This window comes from Bombus pyrosoma, linkage group LG1 (genome assembly GCF_014825855.1).
Source record: "Bombus pyrosoma isolate SC7728 linkage group LG1, ASM1482585v1, whole genome shotgun sequence".
NCBI lineage: Eukaryota > Metazoa > Arthropoda > Insecta > Hymenoptera > Apidae > Bombus > Bombus pyrosoma.
Window position 1 is genome coordinate 7,363,942 of NC_057770.1, and position 15,413 is coordinate 7,379,354.

A 15,413-nucleotide genomic window follows, 5' to 3' on the forward strand; every position below is an offset into this window, starting at 1 on the left:
TAAAAATTGAAAGGATGTTGCTGGCAACACAGATTAGGTTTCCAATCTTTATCCTTTTTTGCATTATCGTTATAATTAACCTTACATCAACGTTGGATCAAATTATCGTTACAGGTGAAATTACATTTGAGAGAAAGTCGATTCCGTTGAATTTTGGTACAGCGCGATTTTAAACAGCTTCCTTTCTTCCTACTCCTCTCATCTCCAGCCGCTCTTTTTCTCTCGTTCCAATTTTCTTTAAGTGTCTATGTAAATAAATAGGTTTTGAACGATGTTCGGAGCGTTCGAACCAAACAGCCATAATTTCTTTCGTGGCAGCCTGTTGTTGCTTTGAAATTCAATTTTCTCGCTTCTCTTGAATTCCTCGTTCATTTCAGCGAATTTATTCAATGACGACTTCCTTTCATGCAAATATTTTTTTTTATTCGCGCCTTGCGCTGTTTAGCACGGAATCACGATCCTTTTCAAACGAGTTTGCTGCGACTCTTATTCGTCATTGTTTGTCAAACGAGCTCTTGCACGAATAGTACACAACAAGTTAATAAAATTTCGCATTGTACGAGAATGATTTATTCATGCATTGAGTAATTCCCTCCCTTGTCCTTTGTTTACTCTGGTCCTTGTTTTCAGCAGTTCTATTATATTTATTTACGATTTACAATAAATGTAAATATCATGGAAATTTCAAGCTTGAAGAGAAGCTGTTATAACGAGCAGAATTTCTCTATTTCCAGCTACGTCTCACGGAAAGTAGAATATAAAAATGTATTATTCCCTTTAGATTTGATAGTCACCAATATTACTACTTTTATAGTCCTTTAGAAGAGTACTTTCATTCCTTGAGTAATTGCTTCCTTAACATAAACAATTTTTCTCTACAACTGAAACTATACTCGACATGAGTTTAGTAGCATAGTAGTTTGTCATCTCATCGTGTACGTATGCAACAATCTTTTCTAATTTCCATACGACTGAAATTCAATCGCAAACGATAGAATTGAAGTTTCTCTTCTCAACTCGTGGATTTAAACGCAAGCAGTTATTTTATTCTCTGTTCTTTAGAAAAACAATGGCAGAGAAACCAAGTTTCATTGCATCAAACACACGATGCCGTTACATTCTTTTAAAAGCATTTCAAATCAATTTAATGCAAAACGATGCAGAAATTACGCAAGCTACTTATCGTAGTAAAACATTCATTTGAAATATATCAAATATTTTCTCGACTTATCAGAATACTTTCTCGAAGACTTTCATTATGAAAACTTTATCATCTTTCTATGAAATAATAAGAAAAAATTTGTTTAATGGCGAACAGGAATAACTCAAGATTTCTCTACCAGCATCGATGGTGCTAGCTCGAGGAAAATTACCTTTCGGTATTAGTTTAATTCTGTTTACCGGAGAATTTCAATTTTAATAATCGATCTTATTTTTCCTTCTTATACATATAGCTGGATATTCGAAACGATGGCCATAACTAGAATTAGGTGACAAACCTCATGAATATTTTAAATTCACAAAAACGCTATAGGGCATATAAAATAGGACATAGCGTGGTGGCCGTAGTTGGAAAACGAAAGAAAGCTGTAATGGTGATAAATTGACTTGCTTTAGACTTCAGTTTCAAACACGCTTTGTATGGAAGGAACTATATATGCAGATTCCTGTAATAACTTTAGATTGAGTCGCTTTTGCCTCATTTTTTAGGGGACATTTATAAAGAGCACAAAGGAATAACGGGGTCATAAAGGAGTTGAACTATTTTTTAAGTCGTTTTAAAGTCATTATATAACTTCATAAACGTGGCACTCGTACAATCGTTTGAACTTCCATGCTATATCAAGTGTTCGAAACGTATTCACAGAAGGTAGACAATTTAATGTTTTATACATAAAGTATCTATATTAGAATTGAATTTTAAGTTATAGTACTTTGTTTCTATTTTTATGATATATTAATTTGCACTAATAAATTGAAATGAAACAAGGATACGAATTATAGTAAATATACGAGTAATTGATAACGTACATTGGACAAAGATGTGGATAAACAATATTTTGTACAAAAATAGCCCTTAGAAAGCTAGAATTAAAAATAGATTCTTTAACTATACTTGACAATACTTCAATATCAAATTTTGAAATAAATACTGTAATTAATCTTAAAACAATTTCACTAGGTATAAAGGATATTTGACTTAAGTGTAGAGAAATTTTTTTTTCCGAAATGCACCTCTTAGCATCGAGACACTTCATGTATCGATTAATATAATACAATTGTGATCTATGTGTGAATATTCGTTTCCTTCTATTGCATACAGTACACTGATCAGATGTTAAATATCTATTTGCACGTACTTTTTTGGTCATGATTACAAATTTTTATCCACTTACATTTCTGTCGATATATTCGTGCCAATATACGAAACACGTTTACATTAACGTTCCACTGATTTTACGATCTCGCTATTGTGAAAGTACCTCTATTATATTATATTTGAACAGCTTCTCTCACACATAGATGTCCTTGGAAACGAAAGAGATGGTAAAACTGTTAAATAAACAGTCAAATTACCATAAAACTGCTTAAACATTCCATTTTATCACAAAAAGGTAAAAATTCGCAGCCAATTATAAATAACATCGTTAGAAAACTTCTAGCTAATTAAAATTTATAAAAGTGGAAGAAGGTCAAGTTCTGCAAATTGGAATAAGAACTGATCATGCAGATTGCGTGTATTCGTATCTTTTAAACGAGAAAAGTTCATAAATATTCTCTTCAGCATATTATTATATTCTGTTCATATTTATTAAAGGAATAAGAATCTACATAGCAAAAAAGGAGAGAGTTTGTAAAAAAAAGTTGTTTGTAAAAGTAAAAGAGTTGTTTGTAAAAAGAAAGAAACGAAAAGAAATATCGATATAAAACCTATTACGTAACATTCATTCTAATCATACAGAGAAATCTCATTCACAATATCCTCGAGAGTTTTAATGAATTCAGTTCACGAAATGATACAGTAAAAAAGTTTGAAAAACGAACCTATTCATCTTCTTCCTGTATCAATATCTCTCACCCTCATCCATCAAACATTTATACCTAACCCAGTTCAGTCTTCGTGCATTAAATCCTCTCCGTTTCGCGTGTTTTAAATCAACCTTATTAAGATTTATAAACGTCCAGAGGATCGTGAATGTGTAATTGGAAGCGTCTTTTCGCTGTATTATTCTGGCGTGTTATCTGTGCACTTTCGCGAGCGAGCCGGCTCTGTTCGGCGAATTAATCCGATCGCTTGGGAGAAAGGGCGACGGGAAATTCGATTTGCCGCGAATCTGCGAGGCAAATTTTCACGACCGTTGGGCCCAACGTTCGTCCCGTGGACGAACGTTAACAAGATGGACTCCGGCTGGCGAAGTATTTATCGAAAATTCCGCGGAGAAACGGCCAACCGATCAGATAATTGCGCTGCAACGTCATTACCAGAGCAAGCCTGCGGCTGCAGACCTTATCGCAGGTCCGCTGTTCCCAGCCTGTTAATTAAGCCTGAATGACGGCCCTTGATTGGCGTTCCCGCGCCGACGCCCATCAAAACTCTGCTCGATTCTCTTCATACGAGCAACGAACTTTTCATTGTCCGACCTTCTACTTCGTTCAATTTTCGACCACTCCTTTTCCCCTCTTTCGATTTATCCATCCCAGGATTATGAACGCTGTGTTCCACCTTAGCTTTCGTCGGAAGAAAAAGCGAAGAATTCGTCAGAGTGGACGATGGAACGAGGAGAGATGATTCGAAGTGAAATTTCCGCGAGGAACTCGGCGATTAACGACTCTGATTAGCCTGGCTCTTTCGTTCGTATGACTTACGGACTCGTTAATCTAGCAATTGCTATATCGCGCTAAAATCTCCTAAAACCTGTTGCTATATACGTTATGTCGCGTATCTAACGTGGTTCATTAATCGTCCTGGTAGTCGTCGCATTAAATTAATTCGGTGTTAATCACGTGCTTACTTCGTTACTCGAACATCTATCAAGAGGAATATCCATTGTTTGTCGTTTGCTTTCGCTCGTCTATAACTGTGTAATCTCCTTCGCTTAGATAAAATTAACGTTACCGAGTTTGACTTTCTGAGCTTGTATTTGGATGAAAATTAGCGGCAACTGACGTACGATAACAGAAATTCAATCGTTGATTTACTTTGATTGATAGAGCTCAACGACGGATTCTAATTTTGTTAGATTACAATCGAGATAATTTTTGCGCTCTTTGAAACTATCGATCAATGTTAAACATTCGATGGTAGACGTATACGGAAATTATACTGTTGAAGTTAATAAACATCGATTCAAATATCAATTAGAAAGTTTTATAAAAATGGTCAAAAGTGTGAGGCTTTTTTTTATCTGCATAGGTCATGTTCTGGAGCATTTTTTAATTGGATCGTTAACTATCACGTTCGACTATTCTTTTTTTTTTACGCCAAAAATACCATTTATCTTTTGTAGAGAATTAAGCTAATATCGATTTAACTTCAACACTTCAACGTTCTCTGTTACTTCTATTTTCAATCACTCAAATCGCTCTTTAGGTATAAAATTGTTCCGCGATTCAACGGAAAAGAGGAAATGTGTGATAATTAATATATATCTTAATATCTCGATCATAAATTAATAAACCACGAAATCTAGAGGATACATTTACAGTGAGCCACAGAAGCACTCGTTTCCTTGCAATTATTGGATTCGACGATTTGTCTACATTTCCGTCTATACCCTAGTGAATTATCATTTTTCAATAAAAGATACGATATTTTAATTATTATACTACATATCTTTATTGACTAACAAACTCGATTCGTTGTGCGTATTGATAGCACGTAAATTTCTTCGATTAATTGCAAAAATACATCAGCGGAGATTAAATAATACTAACAATACTTAGCGAATAAAGTTTTTACTCTACGTTATTTCTTTTCATGATCGATATATCTATTTTTTTTACAAAACTGTTTAGTTTGTACTTAACAAACGAAGATTCTAAATATCACGTACAATACGAAGCACCGGAAAACCAGTGTTAACCGAGTCGGAGGCAGTTTCTCCAGGCTCATCAATATTCATATCTACTCGCAATAACTCTGTGTACATACCGATCTTTTAACGTATCGCGCCAATACGCCATTAACTTGTGCACCGCGCGGAAATCGGAAGGTAGTCTTTCAATATGGATTACAGAACAATCGTAACGAGGCGGCAGTGCGATGAAAAGAAGAAAAAAGAAAAAAACGAACAGGTGGCGTTTGTAGGTGTCACGTAATAATAAAGTTGTCGTGACATTTCGCGTTATCGATTGACGAGTGAAACAGGCCGCACGTTATAGCCGTAAAGCTCGTTTAATTTAGAATTTCGTACAAAAGATTGCGTTTCACATATACCGCGAAATTTTGTACTCTGTCGGTGAACTCACCAGCCGCGATGAATACCAATTTACAAATATAAAGGTCAGCCTTCTCCCGTGCCTACTCAACTTCACCGGATATTATTTATTATTGCGCAGCCATCAAATACGATGAAATTTTTATCCGGATAATCAACATCAACATCGTGAGAGCACTATGAAATTGTCAATCAAATGAATTTGTTATCCTACTGAACTTTGTTTCACGTAATTCGTTGTGTACCTTCCGAAATTCTTTTCTGCACGTTCGACAAAATTTATTTAATGCACCATAGATCATCAACCGTGCACGTTCTATCGATATCTACCTTAAACGTTCTTCTGATTTTTACAGCCGCTGGTTTTGGCCTAAGGATAATCGGCGGTAAAACAGTGGCTGATGGACGTACTTTCGCATACGTGATGTGGACCGTGCCAGATGGACCAGCGGCAAAAGCTGGTGTACAACGCGGTGACAAGGTAGGATCTCATACGCTTCTTTTCTCGTTAACGTATTCGTTCAAAGTAGAAGATTTAGCGCGCGTATAGCGTCGAAATATCTTTTCCCTTTCCGAATTTAGAGCGTTATTCTGACGAATTTCTTGTTTATTCATGTTCCTACAACGCGGCACGTTATTTCAGAAAACGATGTTTCGATATTTATTCGAAACTTTTAAATACAATGATTTTTGGAGATATATGAAAGGGCAGGGAAAATTGGATGGAGCGTGTTAATTTCTGAGATCTTCGGAGAATTACATTTGTACTTGTACAATGATAATCCTGGTTCTTTTTCAATAATATCTATTATCATAATAATACAAATTTTAAATGAAGCTATCTCATTTCCCTGCTGCAATCAAAATTATAATCATTTTGTTGAAATGATTACTGCTCTATTCTCAGAAAAACGTAGGAGTATGAAGCGTAATATTAAGACAATTTTAACACTACGTAGAACTATAATTAAATATACATATAAGAAGGCAACATTGTATAAGAGAAGCGATACTATTAAGAATTCACATCGTTGGTATCATTCGATGATCAATTCTCGTACATATTTTTGGCACAATATAATATTTCAAAAATCCAATCTCTTTTGCGGAGCAGATTTTCTAAAAATTTCACTCGTTTTAAAATTACGTTTGCTGCATCGCTCTTCCAGAAATTCGATCACACGTTCAAACTTTATGACTAAAAATTGGTGTCATGGATGCAGGCTGTTGCATAGAAATTTAATGGCCATTTAGATTCCGAAGAAAATAAAGATGTTCTGGCAACTTGCGTCCACTGTTGAGCAGCTAACATATTGCAAGCGGTTAATGCGTGCGAGTATCGACAACCATTCTCTCCAGCTGTGATTTTAATTAAGTTATCGACAGCTGTGCGCAACGCAAACGTTCCGCAATCGTGAACGTTGACTGGAAAGCTATATCTTGCGAAATCGTGCGAATTCAATAATATGTGATCGTTTAATTTTGAATCGTAAAGATATTAAATATACGCGACAGTTTAACGAAGATAATAAGCACAGAGAATTTTCACAGAATCATAATCTCACCTATGTTTATTAAATCCATTCGCTTCAATCGCGTCTGTCACAAATACGTCGGCCAATAATTTCTACGTAGCTACTCGAACATTTTACGATCGTGCTATATGCTGTACAAATTTAATACGAACTCATATCGAAAACTTGAAACAACTAAAGTCATTTCCTCGAGAGTTCTACTTTTTACGAGGCTAATCTAAAAACTTCATAGTGACACGGTGCAATATTTTCTTTAATAGTAAACGAGTCGATGAGACAGATGGGCGGAAGTGACGACAGAATTATCTGTCAGATGGACGGTTAGGTATTACAGCAAATTATAACTTGAACCGAATATAATGAATTCGCCGAGGTTTGTGGTTTATTGCCGTTCAAACAGAAAATTTATCGAAGCAATTAAGACAGTAGGAGGATTTCGCAAGTTCTCTAGATTCAACAGATGCGATCAATTCTTGGTCTGATTATAACTGGCCGGTTCAAACTTCTTTCATATAATTTCGCGATTATATCTATGTCCTACTCCTAGAACCAAATTATCCGTCTCTTATCGTCCAGTAAGTTCGTTTATTCTCCTCTTATATAACTTCTTGGGTGTACACCCTCGTTCATAAGTATCAAAAGATTTACTGAAAATGAGTATCATCGAGTATCCTCGAGAATGATTAGAACACTATTTAAGAATTATTATTTGAGCCATCTAAAGACAATACGTTTACAATTTGCAAGATGAGGTGTCGTCGTTATAGAAATGCAAAAAGAAGGTAAGATAAGAAAATAATGTCAAAGCTACAGATGATTCTTTTCTACATCTAAGACTCACTGTCCACGAAGCGTTGCTTCATAGACGCGCATTAGACGCGCTCATGCCAACAGTAAGTACGTTCCCATGCAGCGGTCATTAAAAGTAACGTGCACCTGTCCACGAAACAGCAACGAATTATTTTCGTTGTTACGCGTTTCCCTCATGATGACTGGCGTTAACGTTGTCGGTAGCTTATGTTGCAGCTATAAACGAATGTACTGATATAGGATGAAAGCGTCTTGCTCGTCGCTCTTCATTGTAGTAATGAAACAAAATGTTCGGTTTTCGTAGACCGGTGTAGACGTATCGTCGCGTCTTCTAACAGACTACGCTTACGTATAAGCGACTTTTCCATGGACAGTGGTTCTAATGCTTCCAAAAATAATTCTTTCTAGTTTCACGTTTCGTATGGTTTATGATATAGCAGAAACGACGTTATATCGTGAAATACCTCCGTCCGTAGACAGGAAATGATTGAAATCCCGGTTCGTCTGTGAACCACGTCTACGAAATCCACGAGACTCGAATAAAAATTTATCTATTTCTGCAGGTGCTAGAGTGGGGCGGAGTGTCTCTGGTAGATCGAAGTTTCGAAGAAGTCCTTCAAATAACAGAACGAGGCGACGATGTGATCGAGTTGGTGGTCGAGCACGCTGGCGACACGTAAGTATAATATCTAACAGACCGGTGAGGAGAAGTAGTCGAACGAATGGAATTCGCAGATTGGTCATTCGAATTGCTTTATTGTATACTATCGCTGCTTTTACGCGTCACGAACACGCAGCGGGGACCTGCCGGAGGATTTAGCCGCTGTGCCGTCATCGGGAAAAGGGCCGGGAAGTCTGGGACTACTGATGGGTGAGTACGAGAACGAATCGCAAAGCATCGTCGAAATCGTCATGTACACGTGCTACTAGGCGAAAACGACTAATCGTTAGACGCTGACAGTGTCGGCGAAGTGCATCGTCGGCTTTAAAATCGATAACTTGTACGGAACGAGGACTCGTCAGTCACGCGCGATACAGAGAAGCGCGTTTTTAACGCGTGCAAGAACGGGAAAAGAGTAAATTCCACGCGTTTGTCAGTAGAAGTGCATTCGTCCTTCCGATGTTATCTTTAAATATGGATTACAGTTTGTAATCTGTGTGTTGCGCAACACATTATATCGAGTAGAAAATTATTGCATATCGTTTCAGCGCAAATGAACATTTGAAAATACACCATGTTCGTATTTAACTTTATTGCCTGAAATATTTCTCCTACTTTTAATATCTGCAGGTACATTTTTTTGCGAAAGCTGTATGATTTTAACTTTCATATGATATCCATTCTGTTTAAAAAACTGGGTTATATCGTTATTTGGTAGGTATGTCAATTATTAATTAATTCGGTGTCCCGAGTATCTTCAGTCAAATTTTATGAATGTGTTTTATGGGTGTAAATAAAAAAATATATGTTAAACACAAACATAGGTTAGTTGAAGTTTTATCAAAGAGTCACAACAAAAAATGAAATGAAATAAAATATGAGAGGAACAATAAACATCGTTCTTCGATATACATATTCCATTTTCACGTTACTCATGCTTTAAGTAAATATTAATACGTATAGTGAACTGGTACGTAAAGACTTGATGATTGATTTATTGAATTGAAATAAAATGAATTTTCTACACGGTAATAAATTCTATTTTTTATCATCGTCAGTCTTTTACTGACAGAAAGAGCCAACATTTTAAAACTCGCTATATACGATATTAATCTATTTCCGTGTATCGTCATTCCTCTAGTGCTTTGTACTCTTGTCGCAAATTTTTCAATAAAGTTTCAAATGACCTCGTACGTTTATATAACATTTTTCTCTTATTTATGTCAATGGAAGATATCGACAAAGGAAGATATCCTGTATATATTAGTTTATGCGATGTTCGTTTCTTTATTGCGCCATAACGCAATTTCGTACGCCGTTTCTACTAAAACCATATGGCCCTGTCTATAAAAAATAACTAAGCCATTAAAAGTAAAACAAATATGTCAGGTTATAAAGTTAAAATGCGACACTGTCTGGTGTGTCTCTATTTGCTGTTATTCTTACGACGAACCTGAAATGTTTTTCAGAAGGGGAAACGGATAAAACGCCCTCATCACCGACGCGCAGGAAACTGCCAAAGACGCCGGTATAACGAGTTCATAAATTGACACCTACACGTGACCGTCTCTCTTTCTTTTTTTCTCTTTCTCTCATTTCCACGCAATGTACACGCATACGCATAAACTACACGGGAGAAGTAAACCTCGATTAGACCGAGTTCTGTTAGTGTAGCGGAAAGTGAAGCGCAATAGCACCACCTACACTTTAGAAACCGGAAGTGATCACCACCTCTCTCGGTCTTTCGCTTTGTATATATCTCATGATCCGTATCCGATGCGACTACCGAGCCATTTTACTTGTTACGTACGTATTTCTATACTTACATGTATTAAACTACGTGTACCACGTGTACCACGATTATATAAAATAATAGGAGATGACGACAGCGGATTTGACAGACTATAGTAAAAAGGCTACATTCCATGTAAGTAATGACGCGTGCTCTTACGATATGAACCAGAGGGTACGAAACGATTTTCACCGATTCGTCTGCGGAAAGAACGGAGGATCCCGGAGAAACTCGAACTATCGAAGTCGAATTTTCTTTGAATTTCTCTTTCGCCTCTCTTCTCCCCTTTTTTCGCAGTTTTATTTCGCCAAGGCGAATCATCGTTGAAATTCTCTGCCTTGCGAAGAAATCGTTGACGCCTACATTGAATTTTAATGCACTAACGCAGTGGGGGAATTTCCCGACCTAAGTTCCAAGTGGCTTTAACGTTTCGAACTCTGCTTCGTGGAAAATGTTCGCTTCCAAATTGCATCCGTTCTATTTCTACGATCGGTAATGTGACAAATTTGCGCTGCGTGTACACGGTGCGTGTATTAGAACGCGAGAGTGAATCATAAATATTTGCTGAACCGCCGATCGGTCTGAATTTAATGAATTTCGTAATGAAACCGCGGAACTTGGAAAATTGAAATCGCGATGCAAGCGTACAGTTTTCGATGAAACGAGGATGGCCGCGATTTTCCTCAGTTACCGTGAAATTTCCAATTCTGACGCACCTCGTTAAAGGGACGCAATAGCTATAGATATAACTGAGACCAAATTTTATACACGTTTTGTATCGAAAAAAAGGGAATATTTTAATTTTAGAAGCTTACCGTTCTCGTCGTTTTTTGATAAAGTACTATAAACTAAAAAATGTTTTTAGCCGCTTACTGTTATCGCCCCGTTCCATATTTCATTTAAATTTTACATGCGAAAGAAATTGAATGTTTCAATAGATGTACGCTGCTCTTATAAGTAATACATATCTACATGTTTCGGTGGACTTATAACGTTAATAATCGATTTCACCAAAGTATACAAATTAATGACGTGAAATTGGAATTAATTTATTTGCGATTTTCTTATGAAATCGACAGAATAAAGATTTAAACTATCGTCTTAACAAGCTTAACGGTAAACGTATCATAATTACTACGTAAATCGTTGGAATATTTTTTATTATCTTTCGATACAGTGATGAAGTTGAGTTTAAAAATTAAACGGTTTATAGACAAAGAATTTAAAACAATTACAGGTAGCTTGGTAATGCGCAAACACTAACATCGTTATCACATATTGGGTCTTAACACTTCTGTCGTGACGTAATATTCTTTAATACGTAAAATGAAGAATGAAATTGTTTCTGACTTTTCGTATATTTTTGAGCAGTATGTAAATCGTTTGAAGAAGTATGTAAATAATTATTCGACGGTATAAAATGCACTTTTACACCAATATTATATAATATATAAAGTTATATACACATTCTCAAACGTTTAAGGTATTGACAGTATTTAACTCCCGTCAATCATCTTTGGAATGCCCTTTTTAGAAATAAATTATTATCGACGAATTTTAATATGTTTCGTGTGACACGAATTTTCAACGATACATATCAAATCGACACGTTGTAACAAACGAAATTATTATTCTCAGCATTCTACGCTTTATACAAATTTCCCAGCAGAAACTATATTTTCAAGAATATGAAATGATCGACTTTTTGATATAAAGAATAGGAAACATGTGGCGGCCAGTTTTTGCTCCGCTTGACAATTGGATATCAGACAAATTAACGCAGCTAATTAATTACCGACCAATTAATCAGTTAAATAATTATCATAAGCTTTGATTTCGCAGCTTCTGTTGCGCACCAATATTCGATGCGTAATGAACATAAAATCGCTCGATCATATCGACCATTCAATTTCTACACTTTTAATGCAACATCGAGGAAAGATATTTCTAAAAGAATTCACGTTTGTACGATCACGACAGAGTTCGAACGAAGCAAAAGGTATAACATCGTTTTCTTTTTAGAGTCTACATCATTTTCTGCAACAAAGTACAAAGTTTCCTCTGTTCTATCTTGCGGAAAAATCACCGATTATTACCGACGCGTGAACACGTTTCGGTTTTCGCAACGGATTTAGGAATAATATAGGCGTAGAAATAAATGGAACTAAATCGTGACGTTTCCGTAATGTTGAGTCTTTCCGATCAAACATACTCGACTTAATACGTATATATGCTTTGGATCGATGTCTCGTTCGATAACGTGCGTCATGGACAACGTAATCTTCCAGTTAGAAAACAGAATCGAGAACCATGAACGAGAAAGAGAATATGCTTTCTCGTATCGAGTTTAGGTGCTATTTAGCTAAGGATCACCCATGCATCAGTGTAAACTATAATTCGGGCCAACTGTCGGGCTTGCTTGACATAACGACTTTCCTATCACTCTTTGTATGACAGATACTTACATGTTCTTTGATCAAGCACGTTACCTGTATAGACCGTATCATCAAATATGTGTCTCTGTTTTTTGGGTGAATCTGTAAATAATTATACAGGGTTTCTGACAATAGGTGTACGTCGTATATAAATAAGATCGTTGTTAAGTTGAAGTTACAAGAGAGTTTCAAAGTGTAACCTTCGTTTGAGCAGGCAAGTAATTTATTTTATCGATTAGTCGCGTAATCTTTTATATGTTTTCGCCTTCTTCTTAACTTTCGTCCGGTTCGTTGCTTTCAATGAAAGAAACGAAACGATTAATATCGCATTGCTCTTGAACGAAGAGCTGATGGATTCCGTGTTTCGTTATCGCTGAAGCGGAAAGCATCTGGTTTGGTAATTCGGCCGGGGAACGCCGAGGATATTACGGATCTATTATAGGAAAGGCAGGTCGATGGCAAAGGGAAAAATGCGATCTAGGTACTTGGTTGTTCGCGTATTTAATAAGTCGACGAATTCCTGGGATTCTTTGTGCAAATATTCTTCGTTGTCGAGAGAGAGAGGAGCTTCGTCTTTCATCGATCGCACGGAAATTAAGTTTAAAAGATGTATGTATTCGTAGCGCGAAAGAAAAACAAACGGTAGAAATCCCGTTTTATTTCTGTTAAACTTTCAACTGGCTTCGAAGAGAATATAAACTTAAGAGGTACGGTTGAAAACGGAAAAGGAATTTGTAAATTTCACATTGAACTTTTAATTCGTAGAGATACTCTGTAATGAAAGAGAGTAACCGGAATCCTAGTAAAAGTTTCGAAAGGCAAGATATACTTTTCCAGTTTGATGTAATATTACAAGTAAATACGACACAGGACCAAATCAATAGAGGATTCTTCTTCTAATTATTGTAGGTATCGCTTTCGTGTCTCGGTGTTTCTCGTAAGAATTATTGTAATTACGTATATCAGAAGGAGTTTGCAAGATACTGCATCTTAGAATCTTACTTTCTGATGTCAACATATTACTCCATATTATAAGCTCGAAATTACATAGTTGACCAACGTTGTATACGACTGTAACAAGTAAGGTTTCAAAGCAGAAAACAAAGGTTGTAGGTAACTCGTGCCAATGGGATTCTATTGGACATAACAAGATATCATGTAGCGAAACTCAATTAAGAAAGTGTACCCGAATAATACAGGATACTCTGTTACAAGTTATATATACGTATCATCGTGTTAATATCACATTGCATATTTACAATTACGTTATACAAAGCTACTACGTTGTGTAGGAGGTATTCAGTTAACGTGGCATTAATTACTTCGTTTATGCTATACAATTACGTTAATTTAACCGAAATCTTGAAATTATTTCTAGTTAGAGTGTGGAAATATCTATATATTTTGAAAATATCGCACACTAGCCCTACGTTGCAAAAAGTTTGCGAATTTATCAAGAAATGACATGAAACGCAACTCACAATTAATGTTAAGATAGACACGTTCGTCAGCTATGACGTCAGAACCGCTGAGTCATAAAATCTGGTAATTATTCTTCCTGTATTATCTATATTAACTTGAATAATTGAAAAATATAGGAAGAAATTTACGAAGCACGTTTCAAACACGATGGATTCTATGTTTTAAAATAATTAAAAAATATAAAACCTGGATGACTTTTATGCTTTCAAATTGTATATTTTCATAATTTAAGATATATAAAGAGACAATTTTTCTGTGCGGTATACGTGTGCTCATAGTTATATCAAAGAAACTTGTTTTCGAATGTTCTTTTTTATCGATATTTGCGCCATTTGCGTTTTATTCGTGGAACACTGGAAACGTTTGAATTCGCGTGCTTCAGGTTACTGATTTTAGAACAAATACATCCCTTCGGGATGGCTAACGTCAGTTAACGACGGTTTCGCTTCATTCGAACACTTATGGAATTGACGTCGGCCATCCAGGAGGCGCGTTCACTCTCTGACGTCAATTGAAGTCAGCCTCGTTGAATGGGATGAAATTTTATATTTAGTTCGGCGATGCTTTATACGCGTAACCACGTTATTTCCATTTAACGAAAGGATTTCGTAATAAACTATTTGATGAGCGTGAATACGTTCGGAGTAGTAATCGAAATGACGTCAGTTTCGTTTCATGATTTGTGGGTGGAGATCGTTTTAAGTAGAAGTATACAGTAAATATAGAAAGTTAAAAAAAATGTTATAGATATGGGTATTTAATATTTGAAACAAAAAAATATCGAGTTATTCTCTGTAGCTGGTGATATTTTCACGTAGAAATAGAAAGTTAATGCCGAATACTTTAAAGTATCGTAATTATGGAGTTCAGTAAGGTATGCTCAAATGAACGTACGTATGTAATTGGTTTTCGAGCCAAATTCGTTACGTTTGCTCGTTTTAGCATAAATTCAAATACTCGTACGTACTTTGAAGGAAATCCGCTTCGGTTGGACACAGTTTAAAGCGAAGTTGCCATTCAATATGAATAATAGGACAATGAAAACGATATGAAATTAGCGTTTAACTGTTATGCGCTATTATATACAAAAACTAGAACGTTTAGAAAGATGCAATAGTAGAACAATAACGTTTCCGTGGAATTTCTCCGAATGCAATGGAGGAAGTACCACCACGGTGGCTGAGTTACCCGCAACGAAACTTCTTTGGACCAGCATTTGTACGGTTGTGTACGTTGGCTTTGAAACTTGGAGCGACGAAG

At 36.1% G+C, this 15,413-nt stretch overlaps 1 protein-coding gene and 1 long non-coding RNA gene across 8 annotated transcripts in view; one reads left to right on the forward strand and one right to left on the reverse strand.

Moving 5' to 3' along the window:
• The window catches only part of LOC122570674, a 153,068-nt gene that overhangs the window by 106,130 nt on the left and 31,525 nt on the right, over positions 1–15,413 (reverse strand). The gene's annotated exons all lie outside the window — the stretch shown is intronic.
• Positions 1–15,413, forward strand: part of LOC122570603 (regulating synaptic membrane exocytosis protein 1) — a 149,867-nt gene that overhangs the window by 104,889 nt on the left and 29,565 nt on the right. For all 7 annotated transcript variants that reach the window (XR_006317862.1, XM_043733149.1, XM_043733129.1 and 4 more), the window contains 4 exons: positions 5,795–5,919; positions 8,347–8,459; positions 8,581–8,654; positions 9,914–9,972. Coding sequence is in view for 6 of the 7 variants with exons in the window: in XM_043733149.1 (XP_043589084.1) it covers positions 5,795–5,919; positions 8,347–8,459; positions 8,581–8,654; positions 9,914–9,972 (371 nt within the window). In the remaining variant the exon portion in view is untranslated. The remainder of the gene's footprint in view (positions 1–5,794; positions 5,920–8,346; positions 8,460–8,580; positions 8,655–9,913; positions 9,973–15,413) is intronic.